Raw genomic sequence first — 21,484 nt, 5'->3', positions numbered from 1 at the left:
TACTCATCACAGGGGCTCTCTTACACCCAATGACTTTTGGCCGTCCCGTGGGAGTTTCTCACGCTTGCAAATGTGTTAAACAGTGGCGGGTGTTGTGAAAAATCTTCGCCAAATGCGTGATGAGGTCACTTCCCCATTTCTCTGCCTCCAGGGAAAACTTGTACACGGCGAGGTGTGTACTCGGCTGAAACATATTTTTTGGACTTTTACGAAAAACAGAGCCACACGGCTGACAGCACTCGTACTCCTTGCTAAACATGCTACCACAAGCTGCTGTTGCGATCACGTGGGTTCTGGTGCGGAGTCGGGAATGGGCTGCTTATATCAAAGTGCCAATATCGGGCATTTTAGATGCCGGTCGATATAATCTGATACTGGGTTTTTTTGTTTGTTTTTGGACTGATATCGGACATATATCCCAAATCAATATTGAATCGGGACATCCGTTGCTTCTGATCATCATCATTTTGACATCTGCCTTAAGATGATGCACATACTTCATGATTTGTTCAGTGCCCTCGTAACAGAACATTTTAAGGTCTTTGGTATTTAACACTCTTGATGCAAAAGTAGCTGCAGGGAATAGTTGCCTTTTTAGATATGTTTTTAGCACTGCCTGTGTTTGTGATGTATAGCATCCTCATCACTTTTAAGTGTTTCCCACACATTAATTTATTTCTCGCAGCTCACCACAAATACATTTGAACCGCCACAGAGAGATTTGGCACTCTATGTTAAGAATTCTCCATGTTTATGCGTGTTTATGTGCACATTCTTATTTTGAAACCTTTCACTTTGAAAGTATCACTTCCGCTTCAGTTTTGCTTACATTACCATCAGTAATGCCATTCTTTCGGCCGCTTCTATTGGTGCCGAAACATTGTCAATGTAAGTTTTCTAACTCTTTAAAAGATATATTTATAACACTTTTGTTTTTGCTTTCATCTTTCCTGAGCTGAACTCAAACATCTAAAACTGCAAAAGGCCTATTTCCATCAAATATTGTTCACAAATGTGTCTAAATCTGTCCTGGTGAGCACTTCTCTTTTGCCGAGATAATTCATTCACCTCACAGGTGTAGCATATCAAGATTCTGATTAGACATTATTGTGCTTTACACAATAAAAGGTCGCTCCAAAATGTGCTCCAAAACTCCAAAAGAGGAATTTTCCCTATTTTGTAGGGAGTTTTATGCTGCCAGTTCTGATACCGATCATCCAAGAATGATACCGATCATGTGGCTTAACTGTATATTTGTCAATTTAATTATGAGTGCTATTGTCCAGGGCTGCTGTGACACAATTCCAAGGGCCCCATGTCAAATAGGTAATTATTTTTTAAAAATTAACTTTTTTTTTTTTTGCCTTTATTTGTGTGAAATTAATTTTGTACTATTTAACAAAAACCTGAATTTAATCTAATACATGTTTTGGAGTAATACAGATACATGGGAAATAAATTGTTCAACAATGTATTTATTAGTTCAAGATATCAACATTACATAATAAAATAATACAAATTAATATCTTTATTCATTCGAAATCTGTCCTACTTAACTTAAAACAGAATACATTCAGTGTCCAGGGTGCAGGGATCTCCGGCGTTTATCACTGTTAGAGATGCCAACTATTTGTTTTATTTTTGACTGGCAACATTTAAATTGTACATGACTTTATTTACCAACAACCTACAGTGTGGCCATCGTCTTTAACTATTTTGTGGTCATTATATAAAGGCATAAAGTCTGAATTCAACAGTTATGGTAAAAAAAACTACTAAGAGTTGCGCTACTAAGAATCAGCTGACGAGATAGGAGACTGGAATAGTATCAACATCATAAGACTGGACGCATTATGTGCTTATGTTCGTTAAACAGTGGCACACAAATAGTGTTTTGAGGACAAGACAAAATTAGTATAATGACGACAAGAGAGCAACATTATTCAGTGACACTTGAAAAAGTCACGTACCCCATAAACATGATATCCACTTCCCCGTGGGCCAAAAACGAGCTCTGAACTAACTACATTGCTTGTTGGTTTTTTTAAAACCCAAAATGTCACTGTGGTAAAAAGTCACATTTGGAGTTTGAAGACCAGAAGCTAGGCGGATAACTTGCTAGCTACCTAGCTGCCACCAGTGACAGCTAGGCAAAGCATGCAAACGAAAATGCTTGAAAAGTCAAACAGCAATAGGGAGTAGTTAAGGGAGTAGTTAAACCCCATTTAAGCCATTTTTAAGGGGGAGGGGGAATCGGCCGATACTGATCGGTGGCCGATTGATTGAAGCATCCCTGCTATTTTCCCTTGTTTTCCGGAAAACATCCTGCTTTTTCCAAAGCAAATGTTGACCGATATGCACACAGCGTCCATAAAAATGATGTGCACATGCATCATGGTCAGGGTGCCCAGAGCCCACTGCCACAGATAGATGACCGTTCTCTGGGAAACGCTGACCTAAATAAATAATTGACGATGTATATGCAACTTCAATTGTAGCTTCCATACACATAAATTCACTTTCTACTTTCTCCATACAAACACTTGTGAAGCTATATGTATTGGATTTGTGGGCAGATTGTATGTATGGGCAGTCGCGAATTTGTAGAACTTTATAGTTCTTAAATTTTAAAGAACAAAATTGTTGCTACTGTCAAGCATTGCAGCCTAAAGTCCTTCTATGCTGAAGTCTTCAAAATGGTCCAATGTTCATCTGCTAAGCGGTGGCGTTTGTCTTCCTTTACCTTCTTGGAAACAGTGACTCATACGCACACGTATTTCCTGTTTTGAATATGCAAATGCTCCTGTAAGACTTCAGCAAGGCAGATGCTTTCTCCACTCTCATCTTCCTCGATGAAGTGTGAGGTTGGAAGCAGCAGGTTGTGTGCTGCGATCGCAGTAATTGTTCTCATGTTGGAAAGTTCACGTTCACTTTGTCACTCATCTTGGAAGTAGTTTGCTTCTAAAGAGTGTTCAGCATGCAAATGGCTTTGGTTCAAGACTTTCTTGATCGAGTTGAAAGTCATTCTGTCTTCAGCATTTTTCCCCTCTTTGGTAGCCCCTCGTCTACACAGGCAAGCTTTGGATGTGGAGGTTTTTTTATTAGCCTCTTTAACGAAGGCAGAGAGCCAACATGTGGCTTGTCTCCTATTTTACTCCAGTGTCATTGCTGGAGGAAGCAAAGATGAAACGGTCACCCCAAGTACACACAATGTGCTTCGATGTGTTCTTCGGTGTTTCAGTACGTACCCTGGCAAGCTATTTCTCTTTTTTCATACTCATCACAGATGGACACAGGAAAATCAAAAAGGGGGACTATAAAGATCCAGTGTTGAATTAAAATGTTTGACAAACTTTAACTTTGAACATACTTTAACTTGTTGGGGTCGATGGTCCACGGGGGGGAAATGAACTTGAGAAAAGTAAACATTTTGTTTTAGCAAAAGAAAAAAAAAAACATGCTTCAATTTCAAAATTGCATTATGCCAGGATGTTCAATTTCAACAGCAAGATTAATTGAAGACAAAGTATGCATTATTGCATAGTGTATCAATCCTTGTTAGAATTATTTATTGGTATTCCAGGATAAAATATTATGTAAAATGTGTAAAAAAAAATAATATTGCTATTATACATAATAGTGTTCTAAAGCTCAATACAGTGGAACACGCTCAAGTCGATCCCGTTTATGTCGACAACCCATCTGTCGATCAACTCAAGTCCCGGTCCACAGTGTTTTTATTGCATTACCTGCTTAACGTCAACATACTGTACATGGTCGATCGCTATTGTTGACATAAATAATAATAATAATTAGAGACCCAAAAGGGGAATTTCTATGAAAGTTGTTCCGTAGATGTCAACGTGTTGGAGCATTATTTCCCATTATCGCTAAGCAGCATGAAACAACAACTGCAACATAACTCCTGTCTAGATACACATCTTTAAAATGTGTACACAATGACTCCTTGTTCGGTGCGCAGTATGCATCAAAATAAAAGCACGGCAGTATTAACCCGAATTCTACCACACCAACTAACGCAATGCACCCATTTTATTAATTTTTTTAGATTATTAGGAACCGGAAGGAAGGTGCTTGCATGTATGAAGCTTTATTGTCATTTTCGTCAAATCCTTTATTGCCCGTTCTTTATACGTCTCTGGCGAAAGTCAGAAGTAAATCTGCGAGCAACGGATAATTTTGGTTTCGATTCTGGTTATGTTGACATGCATCAGCCAGTACATTGTTATTAACATGTGAAATTGGTAATGGAAATGATTTAATTTTATTTGAACATGCATACAAGTTACAGTGTAATACATCACATAGCACAATTCACAGTTCCACATGTCCAAAGTAGGAAGAAGCAAAGCTTATTTAATCCTACCCCTGATCTGTTTCACATCAATTGCAATACATTTATTCTCTTCCTGTATTCCAAATGTAGTCTTTACCAGTTAATACACGGGCAAAAGATGAGGTAATGTAACAATGTGGTAATATAATTGTCAAGGTTTTTTCACAAATTAAATCCTGTATTAATCATGACTGACAGGCCATACAAAGAGCTGCAGTTAACAGTTAATGAATCAATGATTCATCAATTATCCAATTAATCGACACATATTTTGGTTTCTATTAATTGTTTGTTTTTTTTATTTAAAAATGTCAATATCCTCTGATTTCAGCCTCTCGGTTTCTTTTATTTCCCTAGTCATCCATGAAAGCAGACCCATTACTGTATCTTTTGTTCGTTGTTTCGTTCGATCACAAGGCAAAAAGGTATTCACACGTATCGGCTTTGACTTTGGAAAACAGTGATCCACATTTTTGCCTCTCTTCTGATACGCTGCGGACCAAACCACAAACCATTTGTGTTTGGTTCATATTGATTTGGTCCGTCTAGGGCCTATCTGATTACTCGATTAATCGACTAAGAAAATAATCGTTAGTTGCAGCCCTAAAACGGAGGGAAAAAAATGCCTCAAGATAACGTGTATCACCCACCTAAATACTAAATCAAATAAGTGAAGCTGGCCAGGACACCCCTGATCAAGCAGCTCATGAACAATTAGGTGTGCAGAGTTTTAAAAATAAATAGAAAAATTTACAATCGCTTTCATTGTATCACATCCACTTACTCAACATTTGATTCTCTCCTGTTGCTCGCCTCATTTCAGAGTATTGCGACTTATGCCGCCTCTTAAAAGCGCCAGCACATCTACCATCTCAGCAAACAAAAGGTGATTAAAGATCTGAAGTGAATCCAGGAGTTTTTGTTATTTATAACTTCAGATAGCAGATGTTTGAGATGAAATCTAATCAGGTGTGGTAAGGGATTCACGTGGATTTGAATTTAATAAGAGGATAGAATATGGGATTATCATTCAATAAAAAGCTACTGTACACCATCACTCGCGAGGTGGGCAAGTGCGAAATGCAGACGTGGGTCTTGATGACATTTTGTCAAATGAATAAGTGTCATGTTACAGGTTTTGTTTGTTGCCTCACTCGTGTCATACATTCTGGTCTGGTCAGGTGCTGACTTGAGATCATTCTCATTGTGACCATCATGGGTTGTTACCTTTTTTTTGGGCTACGTCACTTTTACTTTGCCAGCTCTTATTTCTATGTTATTCAGTCATATTCTGTCTGGCCAGTAGCTTCAAGCAAACACCACAGCCTAGGTTCCCAAAGTGGTAAACTTTCCCGTTTCAAATTAGTATGCAGACTTAAATCACAGGAATTGCGAGTGGACAAAAGTAAAGCTTCAAAGTTGAGCCATTCAAGCGGAAGGATCCCAACATCCGGCTGAAATAAAAGATGTGTAGGATGAATGTTTATCAATTTATCATGTAAAACTTTTCTCAAAATTTGACGATGCAAAATACAAATCTTTGAACCAGAATTACTTACTTTAATTAATCATGTTCAACCTGTCAAATTAATAAAGATGAAAAAAAGGTTTATATCATCTAAGTAAGCAGGGCGTAAATGGCTTCAAGTCAAATGTCTGAAGGGGTACGCAACTGTGAAAAGTTCGGCAACTACTGCACAACAGCATCCTATGACCATGCACTAATCAGTCCCTCCGGGATTTTGCCGGCTTTTTTTGTAGTGTTTTTTTTTTTGTAACTTAACCCCAAAAAGCACATGTTTCAACAAGTCTAATATGTTATAGTTATGTTTATTGATGTTATATGTTGATGTTATATATTCTTATATTATGGCCGCTCGTTGTGTTGAAGGCTTTTGCTGGAAAACTCGAGAAGACGGAGTAAGCTGGTTCACATTTCCAAAAAAACAACATTCGCCTCGTCCTGAGATCCTGAGCATTATGGAAAAAAATTAATAAATAAGTGGTAGACCCAAAAAAATCACATCTGCGCTGAGCTGGAGGAACCGATTAGCTGTCCATCAAGACACAGGGTGGTCTTTGACCCAAATTAAGGCCCTAACTGATGCCGACTGCAGCGCAATAACCATCAGACAGCATCTGCGGGAAAAGGGTTTTGAAAAAACAAATTCAAAGACCTCGTCTCCTTCAACGCCACAAAACTGCCCGTTTAGACTTTGCCAGGGAGCGTCAAACATGGGACATTGAAAGGTGGAAAAAAGTTTTATTCTCTGATGAGAAAAAATGTAACCTCGCTTCCAACGTTACTGGCATGACAAGGAGATCCCACCTGAGATGTTTTCAATCTGGCACAGTGGAGGGGGGTCCATCATGATCTGGGGTGCTTTTTCATTCAGTAGAACACTGGAGCTTCAGGTGGTGCAGGGTCGTCAAACGGCAGCTGCTTACGTGCAGATGTTGCAGCGGGCATCCCTCATGACTGAGGGCCCTCGTCTGTGTGGTAACAGGTGTACCAATGGGCGTATTTCAGACATGTTAATGGTAATAGTTTAATTTATTTTGAACTTGCATACATGTTACATTGGAATACATCACATAGTACAATTTACTGTTGTACATATCCAAAAAGGAGTAGGAAGAAGCAAAGCTTATTTAATCCTACCCCACATCCGTTTCACATCAATTGCAAATAAATTCAAATGGTTGTCTTTGATTGCAGCGTCACTATGAATCTTAGAATAATACCGTGGGTTTTCATGCTAAGCATAGATCGCAGTGACTTGTCTTTTTAGCCTATCTTGATATCTTCAAGTTGATCTGTCAGTTTCAGTAAGTAAATCCATATTTTTTTTACTAGACCTATTATACGACTCTTTGAATAATAATATGGGGTTTCAGGGCTAGATAAGCAGCTATCGGCTGCTCTCTGGTATTGTATTTTGCGTGTGCATAGAGCTGTCATTGTTACTGACAGACAGTCAAACATACTTGTGGCCAATTTTGTGTGTGTGTGTTATATCATAGTCATCCCAACACAATATCAGTGAATGTTATTATTGTGTTATTGTTGTGAATATGTCACTTTCAAGGCTGCATTTGTTTGCATTCGGTTTCCTGAACGTATTCTGGTAGAGACGTCACAGCCAAGATGGTGTCGCTTCAGAAAGCGAGCGGGGGGAGTTTCAAAATCAGCAAATCCATCTTATTTACCTGTGACAGGAGTATGAACCTTTTTTGGTGTCATGAGCAGTTTAACAACTTGCTTATAAAGAGTAACACGCATTGCATCATATTGCTACTGTAATGTCAAATCCAACTTGCTGCCGTGTTATTGCAGCTTCTCCGAACATATTTTTATATGTTCTGAAAAGCACCCTAATAACGCACTCCATAGTTTAAGTTCATGAAATTATTGGCTTCTCTATGAACGTCTTCACTAAACTGTAAACTGGCCGCGTCTTTATTGCGTCTTTAAACCTCTTATACAAGAGGAAGATGCTGTTGTGTAAGGTATTTATTGCTCAAGTGCAGTGGTGAAATGCACGCATGTAGACATTCATGCAGCAAGGCCCCTCCGTGATGAGTAATTGAGGTAAACATGCTTGTGATGAGAGAGGGAGAGTTTGACGTGAAAAGGCCTCTGCCACTAAATCTGTACATGTTCCAGCGCTTTCACAGCGCCTTTTATATTCCTTACGCCTGCATGAGCGGCACCACAGGCCATTAACTAACATTTTTATTCACTCCGCTTTTCATGGCTGTTTCAAAGTTAGCACGAGGAGCAGTAATCAACACGCAGGCTCTCTTGTTCCTGCTGGTGCGCGCTTAAGATGGCGGTCTCCAGCTCGATTTGTCCCCACTCTCAATTAATCGGAAACACAGGTTGACGGAGGGTCTTTTGTTAGTGTGTTAGAGCCCATACATCACCTAAAGTAGAGCAGCCGCCTCCCTCCTCCTTCCGACACACACACATACTCTGACATCCCCCATCTGCTCCTAATCATGAGTGCAACCAGCGGTCAGGTCACTGACGGTCAATGGCACATGAAAGCACATGCACACGTGTAAACACATTACACCAGTTAGGCACACACTCTTGGGAAAGGTGTATGCAAGCAGTGCTCGGTTGTAAATATGCACTTTGTCCTGAAATTCAGTGATGCCCTAATTTGTATTTCCTTATTGTACACGCACTCCGATACAGCAGAAAAGTGAACATGAGACATCCTGGTGGTGTGCTTTACTGATGACAGGGTGTCATGGAAACGCCCAGCGTTCTCCATGGTTACACACTCAATTCCCCCATGGGATCTCTCCTGTGATTGTTGAGCACTTAACAACCCAGTGTGACCAAAATACACACACGTTGTTTCTTATCAGGGTTTAAATTGACACAAATTACCCTAATAGGTACTTGTGGAATTAGAGCACAAATTGCCCAATCTGCTTTTTTTGGTCTTTGGCCAGTGTTATATGATATTTGCGGATTAGGGAAAGGATGTAATGACTATGTTGTACCATTTCATTGATAAATCAACAGTTGTAAAGAACACATATTTAAACTTTGGTGTCTTTGCAAACATTTTTTTTCCAAATGTGTGTGTTGCTGCTTGTCATAAAGTGTTTGCAGTTTATTTAAATGTTTTATGTGCGCTTGTTGTGATTGTACATTATGTGTATTGACTGTATGTGTTGTTTTTTTGCTTGTTTTAAATGCAACTGCTGCTGCCTTCTTGGCCAGGTCCCACTTGCAAAATGGGATCAAACCTGGATAAATAAAGGTGTTGGGGACTAATAAATTATGTGTATTAAATATTTGTTAATATCAACTATGTTTTTCTCTTTTACGTCCAGATTCCACTGACCAACCCCGATAGGACCACACCCCCAGAGAGTGGGGGGAGAATCTGTCCATTGCCTCAGCACTATCACAAGGTGGGCTATCATCCCATATGGTTGGCATGGCAACGGCCAGCTAGGTTGAGCCATTTACCAGAGACAGTTTCTTTTTGTTGCCACATTCTTGCAACATCCTGTCCTGAAATACAGAGAGCTGCATTTGTTTTCTGATGCTAATGTTTTATGGAGGTGTTTTGGTGGGTTTGAGTCTTTTTGGATGTTTTCACGGTTTACAACAAGATGGGAGGTGGGATTGCTCAGTAGCGGCGCGAACATGAGGGGAAACAAAAGAGGATGCTTTTCAGGCAGATGAAAAAATGAAGTGTAAGGAGGCAGCATAGACACAGGAGGAGAAATCAAATTATTTTTTGTGCTGTGCCTGCCACTGTAGCCGAAGGAGAGCATTAATCTTTTACCTCCGTCTGCAGGTGACACCACAGGAGCGCGTGCGCAGACTTAACCAAACCACACTCACACTTTGGTTCACAGGGTGTTGTTCATGCTCTGTTGTCGCGCAGATAACGGGTGAATAAATGTAAGGCCAGCGGAAAGACAGGATTGAACCGCATTTAGAAACAAAAAACGCTCTACTTATTTTTGCGTACATTAGCTTATCGGCATTTTTCAAAAGCTGGTTGTTCATCGCAGCAGTTGCACAGGTACTGTACATATACCTGTACATGCTTATATTGTTAAAAAATCACGATGACTGATACTTGTTGTAACCCAAGTAACAAATCCTGTGAAGAGCACGTGTATCCTCTTATTTCGCCCCATTTGTTGCTGTATTTTAAATCTTGCGATAGTTTTGTGTGATGTCACCTGGTCAAGGCGTCTCCTTCAATGTATGTGTGTGTGGCAGTGGGGGAGGACCAGACACGGGTGGGCTAGTGATCAACCGATATTCGGCATTTTGACACATATTGGCGACTGCCTTGTTCTTACTCTGACGGACGATAACAGATCAATTTAAAACTTGGTTATTTTGGCTCTGACGGAGCCGAGCAGCTCTGTCTTGCAGTTCTCCGTCATCTGTCATCTGATTGGTTACACGCAGAGCCATGTCACGGTTAACAGCCAATCAACAGTGAAAGCTGTACATGCATGGTGCTGACTGACAAGCAAGACAAAACAAACTTTTACAGGTGAGGAAGCTCAGTAGAGCAGATGTGTTTGGAAGGTAAGTTAAGGCAGCAGACTATTAAAATTGTAATAAACATCCCAGTCATCTGCAATTCACAACTACTGGTAACGTATTATGTACTTACTCACCAAGCGGTTGTATTTACGTTCAGCTTTGGCTGAGCACCAACTTCATAACACACCTTGTACAAAGAAGAGGTCCATGTTGGCAGCTATATTTGGCAAGTAGGGGTGCGCATTAAAATGAAAGACACTAAGTGTTTCAGGCGTCATGCATTTATGTGGTAATTAAATACAAGCGGTCAACAAAGGTGAAGTATCCACTGCACAGGCGAGCTGGAGTGGAGCTTCGCCTCCGAGAGCTGCATAAACCCCTCTACAATGCAAACCAACTCAACAGAGCCAAGAAGGCAGAGCTTGGACACACTTGGCTATCACCTGGAAACCTGTGGAACATGGCTCATTGCAGAAATGACATAAAAAGCCAATTCCGCAACTTTACAGAGTAAAAGGTGACATATCAAAGGAAATGTTGCATTATTATATTTTGTATTAGTATTATCATAACAGTGGTTTATTTGGTCTCCAAAAATGTTGACAATAATATGGTTTAGTGTCAATTTGTGGAACAATAAACATGTTAAAATACAAAAATTTTCCCTAATAGTTGGAACACACCCTCAAGTCATCCTTCTTGAAAAGGGGGACCACCACCCCGCTCTGCCAAACCAGAGGTACTGTTCCCGACTTCCACGCAATGTTGAAGAAACGTGTCAGCCAAGACAGTCCCTCAACATCCAGAGCCTTTAGGAATTCAGGGCGAAACTCGTCCACCTCCGACTACCCCAGATACATCAGTGATGGACCTGTCTGTGTTTGTGTCCTCAGACTCTGCTTCCTCCATGAGAAGGGCCTCAAAGTATTCCTTCCACCGCCCCACTATATCCTCAGTCAAGGTCAGCAGGCCTCCTCTATCTTCACAGTAAAGAGTGTGGACCGGGCATTGCTTCCCCTGTCTGAGTCGTCGAATGGTTTGCCAGAACCTCTGAGGCCGACTGAAACTTGTGCTCCATGGCCTCACCAAACTCCTGCCACACCCGAGTTTTTGTCTCAACCTTTACCGAAACCGTGTGCCGCTTAGCCTGACGGTACCTGTCAGCTGCTTTAGGAGCCCCACAAGCAATCCATGCTCGATGGGACTCCTTCCTCAGCTTGATGGCAGCCCTACACTCCGGTGTCCATCATCAGGTTCGGGATTTGCCGCCACGACTGGCACCAACCAACTTGCGGCCACAGCTCAGATCGGCTGCCTCAGCAAAGGAGGTACGGAATATGGCCCATTTGGACTTGATATCCTTGTGTTCCCCTGGGATGCAGGTGAAACTCTGCCAAAAGTGAAAGTTGAAGACTTAATGAGTGGGAGGCTCTGCCAGATGTTCCCAGTACACCCACACTACACGTTTGGGTCTGCTAGGTCTGTTCGGCATCCTCGCCCGCCATCTAGTCCAACTCATCACCGGGTGGTCTGACAGCTCAGCCCCTCTATTTACCCGCGTGTCCAAAACATGCAGGTGCAGGTCTGATGATACCACTACAAAGTCGATCATAGATCTGCGGCGTAGGGTGTCCTGATGCCAGGTGCGCTTATGGACATCCATATTTTCGAACATGGTGTTTGTTATGGACGAACTGTGGTTTGCACAGAAGTCCTTAACACTACCCCTTACAAGTTTAGGTAAAGGAGGCCGTTCCTCCCAATCACGCCCCTCCAGGTCATACTATCATTGCCCACATGGGCATTGAAGTCTCCCAGTAGAACTACGGAGTCACCAGCAGGGATGCTCTCCAGCACCCCCCGATAGACTCCAAGTAGGCTGGGCTGGGTACGCACAAACGACATCAGGACCCCTTCCCCAACCCGAAGGTGTAGGGAAGTGACCCTCTCGTTCACCAGGGATGACTCCAATACAGATGCACCGAGAATAGAAAAAGGAAATGGGGTCCAGGAGATGAGACGTGTTTTTAACATAAATTTGTTTAAAAAGTACAATGAAATATGACTGGACAGACAAACTTTTTTATTCATTCATGCGTTTTTTTACATTTTTATTGTCCCACCAGTTGACGCTAAATAATATTATTATTGTCAATGTTTTTTGAGACCAAATAATACTTTTGAGAACTGTAAATTAAATACATATGTAAATACACGGTGAAGCCAATAACTGCTGAACTTACGTGTTTGTTACAGCATCATGTCTTGAAATTAATATTGTCTGATCATTATAGTATGAAGACAAGCTTGTACCAGCACTGCACACAAGTCTCAACAATAGTGTTTGCCTTAGTACATTGGTCCACCAATGTCATAGAGCGCTAAAGTAGGTTATTATTTTATACTCATATTTATTTTAAGGTGATTCTAAACATCTTATGTCACTGGTGCGACACTAGTGTGACACTGGTGTTTGCATGGCCAACAGGGCCATGTGCCTCCTGTTTTGTCAACAGAGATTATGAAAGAATGAGTGGCATGAAGGGGTGGCCACCATGAGACTGAGCACACCGATTCCCACTACCTTAAACGCTACGTTCATCGAATGAAAACAGGAAATGGCATGCCAGCCGGTGCGGCAGAGACAACAAAACACTTTGCTTTTTTTTTTTTTTTTTTCTTTTTAATTTTCATTTACTCAGTTCCCAGTGTTAACCTTGACGCTCTGGCACACACTTGTCTGTGTAAAAGCAGACAAACCCAAGAGTTTGACCCTGAATCGAATCATTAACTGAATACATTATGGGAAAACCCAGTACTTAACTTTGTATTAATAAAAATATGAACTGACTAAAAAATGAAATAATTTCACTACGGGCGTTTGTTGCATTGTCTTTATTTCCCCTCTACTGTGACTCACGTGGGAAGTGGGCTGTCTCTGCTATTTACTTTCAGACTGCCCAAAAGTACGATTTAGCTGTCATTTTTAAACAGCAGCTCGACCTTCATAATTCATAAATTTGACACTCGGTGGCAAGTCCGAACTGTAAAAAAATACGAAGTTTGACTTACTTTAACAAAATGACCAGCCCCTTTCAACTTCAGTGATTTTTGGTCACTGTAGCAAAGACTTTTTGGAAGGGGCCTCAAGTGTTAAGCTACCATACAGTAGGTCTGCACATCTACGTGGTGCATGCTACACTTATCTACACTGTATTGCATGTCTTACTACTGCAATAAAATCTACTCCTATGGCCCAGCCACACGCTGCTGCTTTGCAACCACTCGTATGAGCTGCTTCCCAACATCTACCCCAAGTCTGATTACTGTAATACGTATGAGTCCTCTTCAACCACATGATTTTTTTCTTTCAACATGTCATGTCCACGCAGAGTGCAAGTGAAGATTCTATGTACTTCTTAAAAACACACCACAATTGACCGTTATACAGATTTACTACCAGAAAAATGTTTTGACATTACTTGTACATTTGAATGTATTGATATTTGGAAGCAAAATACTTTTGCTTCCTATGATGAAGCGGTACAATACAGGTACATTCATGGGTCGTGTATGTTCCTCTCAGCTTGTAAGAATAAGTAGAAATGTATAGGTGGTCCTCATGTTACTGTATGTATGTATGTATGTATGTATGTATGTTAAGTCTTGTTCCTAGACAGTGGTGTAAGTTTGATGTACTGTAAGTTGGATCTTGCACCTAAATTATACCTGAATTAACTCAAATTAAGTCACTCACACTGTACACAGAACACATGAAGGACATAAAAAAGACAAGTAAAACACAAAGTACATAAATTAAATGAAACAGTAATGAAAAAATAAAAGGAACCAGCAACTTTTCCATCTCACTAATAAGACCACTACACTGCTTTGTTATTACTGTCAATTTCAGAGGATCAGCGCCCTGCCAATTATGTGTCATTTAAATAATTTTGTAATTTCCGACCGTTTCTGAACATGATGTGTGCTGTGTGTGCGTGTGTGTGTGTGTGTGTGTGTGTGTGTGTGTGTGTGTGTGTGTGTTTGCAGAGGACTGTTGAGTTTGCTGTGTTTTTTTTGACATGGTTCGGCCAACAGGCTCAGGCATTCAGGCTGGACTGTTTGTCCACGGATTGTCTGTTTTTTGTGACACTTATCGATATGAAAACATGTTAGGCAAAAAGCGGAATTTGGGGGGACAAAAGAGATTTCATAAGGCCGTACTTTATTACTTACCTACTTTATCTGTATGGCTTCTTTAAATTTCCATCTTCCTTCCGTGCTGCCAACTCCATCTCCCATTGCCTAGCTCGGCGTCTCCTTCCCACTGCCCCCTGCTGCTGCATTGTGCCCAGTACAGCCCTGCCTCTGTGCCACCAGGTCCCACTGCCTGTGGCGTGTAATTGACTTTCTCCCTACACTGGAAAAAGCGGGCGGCCCGCGCCAGGCTGGAGGTGACCCATTTCCCCCGGGCATTCAGCAGCCTCATAATCAACCATTCTCTAGGGCTGCCTCATTCACTCCACAATTAGAGCGACTCCCGTTTGTAGAGCTCCATCAAGAGGTTGGCAGGCAGGCAAACTGGAAGGGTAGCAGCAAAGACGGACTTCTACTCTAACCCTCTGACTTTATGCCTCTGCTTTTGCCCCTCCTCAGCAGCAAGTGTGTGAGTGGTTGTGTGCTGGTGAGCAGCATGCAAGGAGGCAGACAGGTGGAGAAGCAGCAAGACAACCAGGTAGCAAGCAGACAAAAGCAATGAGGCCGACAGACAGATGGAAGGAGGTGCTCATGGGAGAGATTAAAGAGAAATCTGAGAGAAACTCAAAAGCAGGAAGGAGATTTAGCGAGAGGATCTGCACGGCTTTAGAGTTAGATTTGAGAGAATTCCCTCTTGTTGCCTTGTGAGGGAACACAACAGCTTCACCTGTGCTTGGAGACATGCCTGAAACTGGCTCTTATATTATTCCTCTTTAAAATGGCCGCATTGCAACGTTAACACATTAACCCCATTTCCTAGCTGGGTGTTTGCTGCTCACATCAACTAAAGATGATGTTCCGTGCTGATTTTGAAGATTATTCTCAGAAATAAATGAGACATGTTGGAGGGGGCATCAGAAGACGGCAGCGCGTGATGACTAAATAAGAGGCCATCGTCTCCCTGCTACCATTGGCCTGATTTGCTATGCAGCAGAGGCGGCACTCTGGTCAGAGGATAACCATGTAATCAATGGAATGAAAAAGCTTCTCTGGCTGTGAAGGTTAAGTGGGGTACTGGAGGCTTTCAGGCCACTCATTGCACTGCACATGCATGCATGCACACTCAATCTCCTCCTCTTCCTGCGTTCCCTCTCACCTGTTCCTGTGTTGACATGCATTTACAGTATCTCTTTCTCCCTGCTCACTCCCCTCCTCCTGCTGCCTATTTTCACTCTCAACCACCCCCCACACCTTTTATTTTTACTCCTCTACATTTTCTCTATCTCCTGCTGTAGTTGTGATCACTCTGCTCCATCCCCCCTGTGTCTCCCCCTTCCTCTCACCTCTCCCAAGTGCCTGTCGCTGTCACTGTGGCAAAGAAAGTGACCAATCAGATCCCACGTCACAGCAGCGGCTTCTCCCTCCCTCCTTTATATCTTCCTTTCCTTCTCCTCCTCCTCCTCTCTTCCCATCTGCCTCGCCTTCCAACAACCTTTATCAGCTCACTTCCTGGAGAAACGTGATGCATTATGGGAGACAGACGGCTGTCTAACGGGGTTAGTTGTGCAGCATGGCTTTTCATCAGACACTGCTAATCCTGCGTGTGCGTGCGTGCGTGCGTGCATGCGTGCGTGTGTGCGTGCATGCGTGTGTGTGTGTGTGATCACCATATGAGCTGATGAACTCACTCCCATGTGCACAGGCCCACACACACACACAAACAAACAAAATCTCACATTATTATGCTCATTTTCTCAGCGGAAAAGATCGACCAGACGTGTTTGTGTTCGTCACTGGCTGCCAGGAGAAGATGACATGCGTGATATGAGCATATTTTGTTCTGATGTGTACTTTTCTGTGCTATATACAATGTGCAACTGGCCCCTGCGGTCATTATTCCTGCCAACTTCAATAGGAAAATTCACAATTCACACACTTTGCAATACATAGCTGCTCTGCAGTGCTTTTAACGTCTTATTTTCATGCTTCTATGCAGGTGCTGATATGTGTACACGATGAGCGGTTTGGGGGAGAACTCCATGGAACCTCTGAGCTCAGAAAACCGGAAACGCAAACTCTCCACTTGTGACACGCCTGGTCTTGGGTGAGTGTGACTGATCAGCAAAATAGAGAAGATCATGTCGGTCCTTTCCCAGTATTTTTAAGCATTTTTCTCTGACTTATCCAGCTAATATACTGTATCTCATCAGTTTGGAGTCTTGCATGTCGGAATCGTTTATTGTTGTAATGTAGAGTACAAAAGGAGGGAATTAAGCAGCATTCATCTACTTTCATGTATAAGCTTTGACTTTGACATTTTGATCAAGAGCAGGCTTATTTTCTCTGCTGTTGTTTAAATTTCAAAAATTGTCATAAAGAGACTCTGACACTAACACAGTCCAGTTGCTAGCTCAAACTTCTTTTTGAGACAGAAAATTCACCAGGGAATTGTTTAAGTGGTAAATCAAGTGAGAGGTCATTTTGGCATTGTATCATATGCAATGAAAGTGTTTTTTTGTGCATTCTGTAGGCTTTTGCTTAGTTTAGTTGGGCACAGTACGGCAACCCTGTTCCCACTGACCCAGTAGAAAGCACAACACATGACAGTAACATCATATTGCAGTTTTTCAATTTTTTTGTGTGTGATGCATGGTAGAAATGTTTATTTCTGCATATTGCTTTGTGAAATATGGCACAAAAATTTGTTTTGTTGTACGAACGGTCCTCAATCTACTATTTAAACGTTGTCCCTCGCCACTTTGCGGTTGGAATTTTGTGACTTCACTATCACAGTTTTTCAAATATATATAATTAAATCACGCTGTTTCTTTGTTGAATACAGCCTATTATTAGTCAAAACATATATATATTTATACTAATGTTAATTTTTTTCTGCCTAAGTTAAGCATTTCCAAGAGTAAAAATGGCAAAATGAAGTAAAATACAAATATAAGGCATTCAAAAGACGTTGACGCAGTATTCTACACTAGTCACTCTTTGTCAGTAATGTCACTGTAATGTTCGGTGAGACACACAATCGCCAGACTTGATCTCTGGAGCAACAGGCTGTTATTACAGGTTTGAATTATCTCACAACAGCCACAATAATCCCTAATCAAAAGATGGGCTACTGTTGCGGCAGTAACACAGAGAAACTCAACTTGGAACTCCCGACTTCACTTTATGTCCTTCGCTTACTCTGCTCCCCTACGAAATACATTTATAGCAACATACACGAGCACAAGTCTTAAATTTACAGTATGTCTTAAATGGCTTATTTACTCTTATTATGTCTACGATATTGTGTAACATGGGTATAAATGTGACTATAGGGATGTTAGTTCATGTATAGGGATGTTAACAACTGTATTTATACGGTCATGAACAGGTTTTTTGTTCTCTCACTAAATAAGGAGTCATACATTCCACTTATCAGTTATTTTTCATTTATTACGGTCGGGTTTGGAACCACTGAACCGCAATAAACAAGGGATTACTTCATTACTTAATATGTTATGTCTGTACTGATTTTCATCCAAAATCTGCAGGAATATTATTAGTCGCTGTGGTCACATGCTTGCAGCACATTTCTTGGAAGGAGGGTAATTACTTTGCATGTTGCCCCCTGTAGGAGTGAGAGGAAGCGGCGGGAGCAGGAAAGCAAATATATCGAGGAGCTGGCGGAGCTGATCTCGGCCAACCTCAGCGACATCGACAGTTTCAATGTCAAACCAGACAAATGTGCCATCCTCAAAGAGACAGTCCGCCAGATCCGCCAGATCAAAGAGCAGGGTGAGTTGTCTGATGAATTGTTGGGAAGTTGTGTGACAAAAGGTGGTGTGGAGCGAAGCAAGTGGTACGACACATCTCTTGGGGCACACACACACACACACACACACACACACGTGCATATACTACAGAGCCCAGGTGCAAGGGTGAATCAGTCATTCATCTCCCTCAAATTTCACAGCTTCAACTGTTTGTTTGGAAGGAAACATTGGCAGTGCTTTGTCAACCTGTCATTTATGCACATTGTGTGTGTGTGTGTGTGTGTGTGTGTGTGTGTGTGTGTGTGTGTGTGTGTGTGTGTGTGTGTGTGTACACTAGGTGCACACACAGCTGCGTGCTGGCCTCACAAGGGGCTGTTTAATTGAGCGTTTCGCAGGTAATCGCATTCATTTTGCCAAAGTGTCAAATCATCAGTTGTATTACAGCTGCTTTTGGTTCTGTTGGTGAAAATCAACTAACTTTTAGATTTAACCCCGTTTAAATTTGATCTGTAAGGGGTATATTAAAGGGGGAATTAGTGCTGGTTGTTTTTGTTTCTGTGTGGCTCAGTCAGTCTGCCACCTCGACAGGAAGGGGAAGAGGCTACAGCTGGCCCTGACTGGCTGCTGACAGGTTGCCATAGTTACAGGAAGTGGAGACAGACATGACACGGGCTTTTGGACTCGTCTCTTGCGTCCTACCTGTTCTACTTCTCTCTGTCTCACTGTCACTTGCTTGCCATGCAGATTTTTATTTGGCTCTCTGCTTTTATGTTAAGTTGCAGTTATCTTTTTCATCTATTTCTCTGCCTGGTTTTGTTTGTAACCTCTACTTCCTTGTCTTAACTTCAAAGTGCCCAGCTTAAGGCAGCGCTGTGTGTTTTCTTTGTGTGGGTATCTGTGCCCCCCCAGGAGCTAATCAGATAGTATAATTGCTGCAGGCGACAGGCAGCCACTATTACAACAACCAAAATGCCATATGTATATTTCACACATCGTTTATTTGAAAAGCAGTCTGTTTCTACACAACGATCCCCCCACTCTTAATTCAGGTGTCTCGACTCCTGCCCCTTCACCATTACAGCTCACAGAGCCTCTCTCGCTCTCTCCCACGCTCCCTCTCTCCGACTCAGCCTACCAGACACTTCCTCTGAGTCTGACACTGAATATAAAGCATGAGGACGGCTGCTACCTGCTTCACATGCGCCCAGCCCTCGACTCCTCCTGATGGGCTTCTTACAGAAACCTGCCCCCTCGTATGCCTCCCTCCTTTACCTGTACTTAAAAATATATACTGTATATACTGAAGCTTGAGAAACACTGCCCCCTGCTGGATTGACTTCAGTAGGGAATGTCTTGTGATAGTTTCTGGTACATTTGCTCTCAGCTTGCGTTGTACTCTATTTTTGGACTGGGATATTCCACGTGTTTTAATACAGTTTCATTCTCTTCCCTTACAGGCAAAGCTTCAACCAGTGACGACGATGTTCAGAAATCAGATGTTTCCTCAACAGGTCAAGGAGTCATTGACAAGGACCACCTCGGGCCGCTCCTGCTGCAGGTGAGTCCAGCTCCCCCACCTTACTGTGAATTCAAGCTTCTGTTTTTGACAAGTGGTGCCTTCCTGTCACTGCGCCACCAGGCATTGGACGGCTTCCTGTTTGTGGTGAACCGCGAGGGCAGCATTGTGTTTGTGTCGGACAACGTGACACAGTACCTGCAGTACAAACAGGACGAGCTCATTAACACCAGCGTGTACAACATTCTGCACGAGGAAGACAGGGATGAGTTCCACAAGAACCTGCCCAAGACCAACAGTGAGTTTCCACTGAGCAGTGGTTGAAAGACTGTTGTATGTTCAAAGGCCTCTTCAAAACAGCGGCTTAATCCCGCATTTATTTGCATATTCAACACCAAATCATTTCCTCTTAAATCTTAAATTCTTTGATTATTGGTTTCTAACTCTAGTTGCTCTAGTTTTTAGTGTAGAACTAAGCACGGCCTGTTAAGATGGTTTGTTTTTCCGAGTGGATCAGAAATCCTTCTGGAAAAAGTATAAACTGTACACCTGTACTAATGAACATCCTGTCTGACTTAGGCACTGACCTTGTGGGATTTATTTTGATGCATTCTCTCCAACCCGATATTACTATGATGACGCAAACCAGCTTTTCGCTGGTTAAGAGAAGCCGAGTTTCTTCCATATGGACAAATTAATAAGAGTTAGGACGACAGCTTAGCAGTACCAACTGAATCCCAATTCAGCAGCTGACAGGAATAATTTGTACAATCACATGCCTCCAATTTTGTGGGAACAGTTTGGGGAAGGCCCTTTTCGTTTTTTAGCAGATACACACAAGTCTTCATAGAAGAGTGAAAGCTTGCTGCTAAGGAGGATCCACTCCAAATTTTCTTCCATTTTCCCTTCCTGCAGCAGTTCTCTTACTTTAGTCCGTATATAGTAGCAGCAGCTCAGAGATGAATGTTACGGCATTGCAAGTACCTGATCCAGTGGAACCTCCAAAGTCAAACACAACCTGTTCTGTGGTGCTGGTTGACTTCTACCCATCTATTATCTATTATATACACAGCTTGTCCTCATTATGGTCGGAGCCTACCCCAGCTGACTGAAGCAGGGTACACCCTGAACTGGTCACCAGTCAGTCACAGGACACGCATGTTTATTTTAATTTCATTAAAGTACTCATTTTTATACATTTATTATACTTTTTTGGGGTTGGACTTTGGAGGCCCCACTGTACACACACACAGACCTTACAGTACCTATCACAACATCTTCCACAGAGCAACGGTATAAAACAAGCGAATATGCCACCTCCACTTGAGCACCAGTGTAAACTCACTCAGTTATGTATTATCCTTCTTTGTGTTTAACTCCCCAACATAATGACGTGCTCCGGGGAAGTATCTTTTCAGAGAGATACACAACACACCTGACACAAACACACATGTGCACGAAAGCACCCGCCCACTTGGTGCGATGCAGGCAGAGCGCAGCACAGCTGCCAGTCACACTCAGTGGTCCAGACAGTGTAAAACAGGCCTGAGCTCTATTTCAGATCCCATGGCAGCCATCTGGAAAGTACTTAGTGCTGAATAATGCAC

At 42.1% G+C, this 21,484-nt stretch overlaps 1 protein-coding gene across 5 annotated transcripts in view; it reads left to right on the top strand.

The window, feature by feature from the left end:
• The window catches only part of LOC129182706 (nuclear receptor coactivator 3-like), a 62,489-nt gene that overhangs the window by 27,746 nt on the left and 13,259 nt on the right, over positions 1-21,484 (top strand). For 4 of the 5 annotated variants that reach the window (XM_054779174.1, XM_054779168.1, XM_054779143.1 and 1 more), the window contains exons 2-6: positions 9,212-9,292; positions 16,588-16,695; positions 18,223-18,383; positions 19,819-19,919; positions 20,001-20,175. In XM_054779174.1, coding sequence (XP_054635149.1) covers positions 16,607-16,695; positions 18,223-18,383; positions 19,819-19,919; positions 20,001-20,175 — 526 coding nt within the window. In that variant the 5' untranslated portion in view covers positions 9,212-9,292; positions 16,588-16,606. Of the gene's footprint in view, positions 1-9,211; positions 9,293-15,664; positions 16,148-16,587; positions 16,696-18,222; positions 18,384-19,818; positions 19,920-20,000; positions 20,176-21,484 lie in introns of those variants that run through there. The other variant, XM_054779160.1, reaches the window with a different exon arrangement.

The sequence above is a fragment of the Dunckerocampus dactyliophorus genome, chromosome 1, assembly GCF_027744805.1.
Source record: "Dunckerocampus dactyliophorus isolate RoL2022-P2 chromosome 1, RoL_Ddac_1.1, whole genome shotgun sequence".
Classification (NCBI taxonomy): domain Eukaryota; kingdom Metazoa; phylum Chordata; class Actinopteri; order Syngnathiformes; family Syngnathidae; genus Dunckerocampus; species Dunckerocampus dactyliophorus.
The sequence above is the reverse complement of the archived record's forward strand: the minus strand, read 5'-3'. Positions and strand labels throughout refer to the sequence as shown.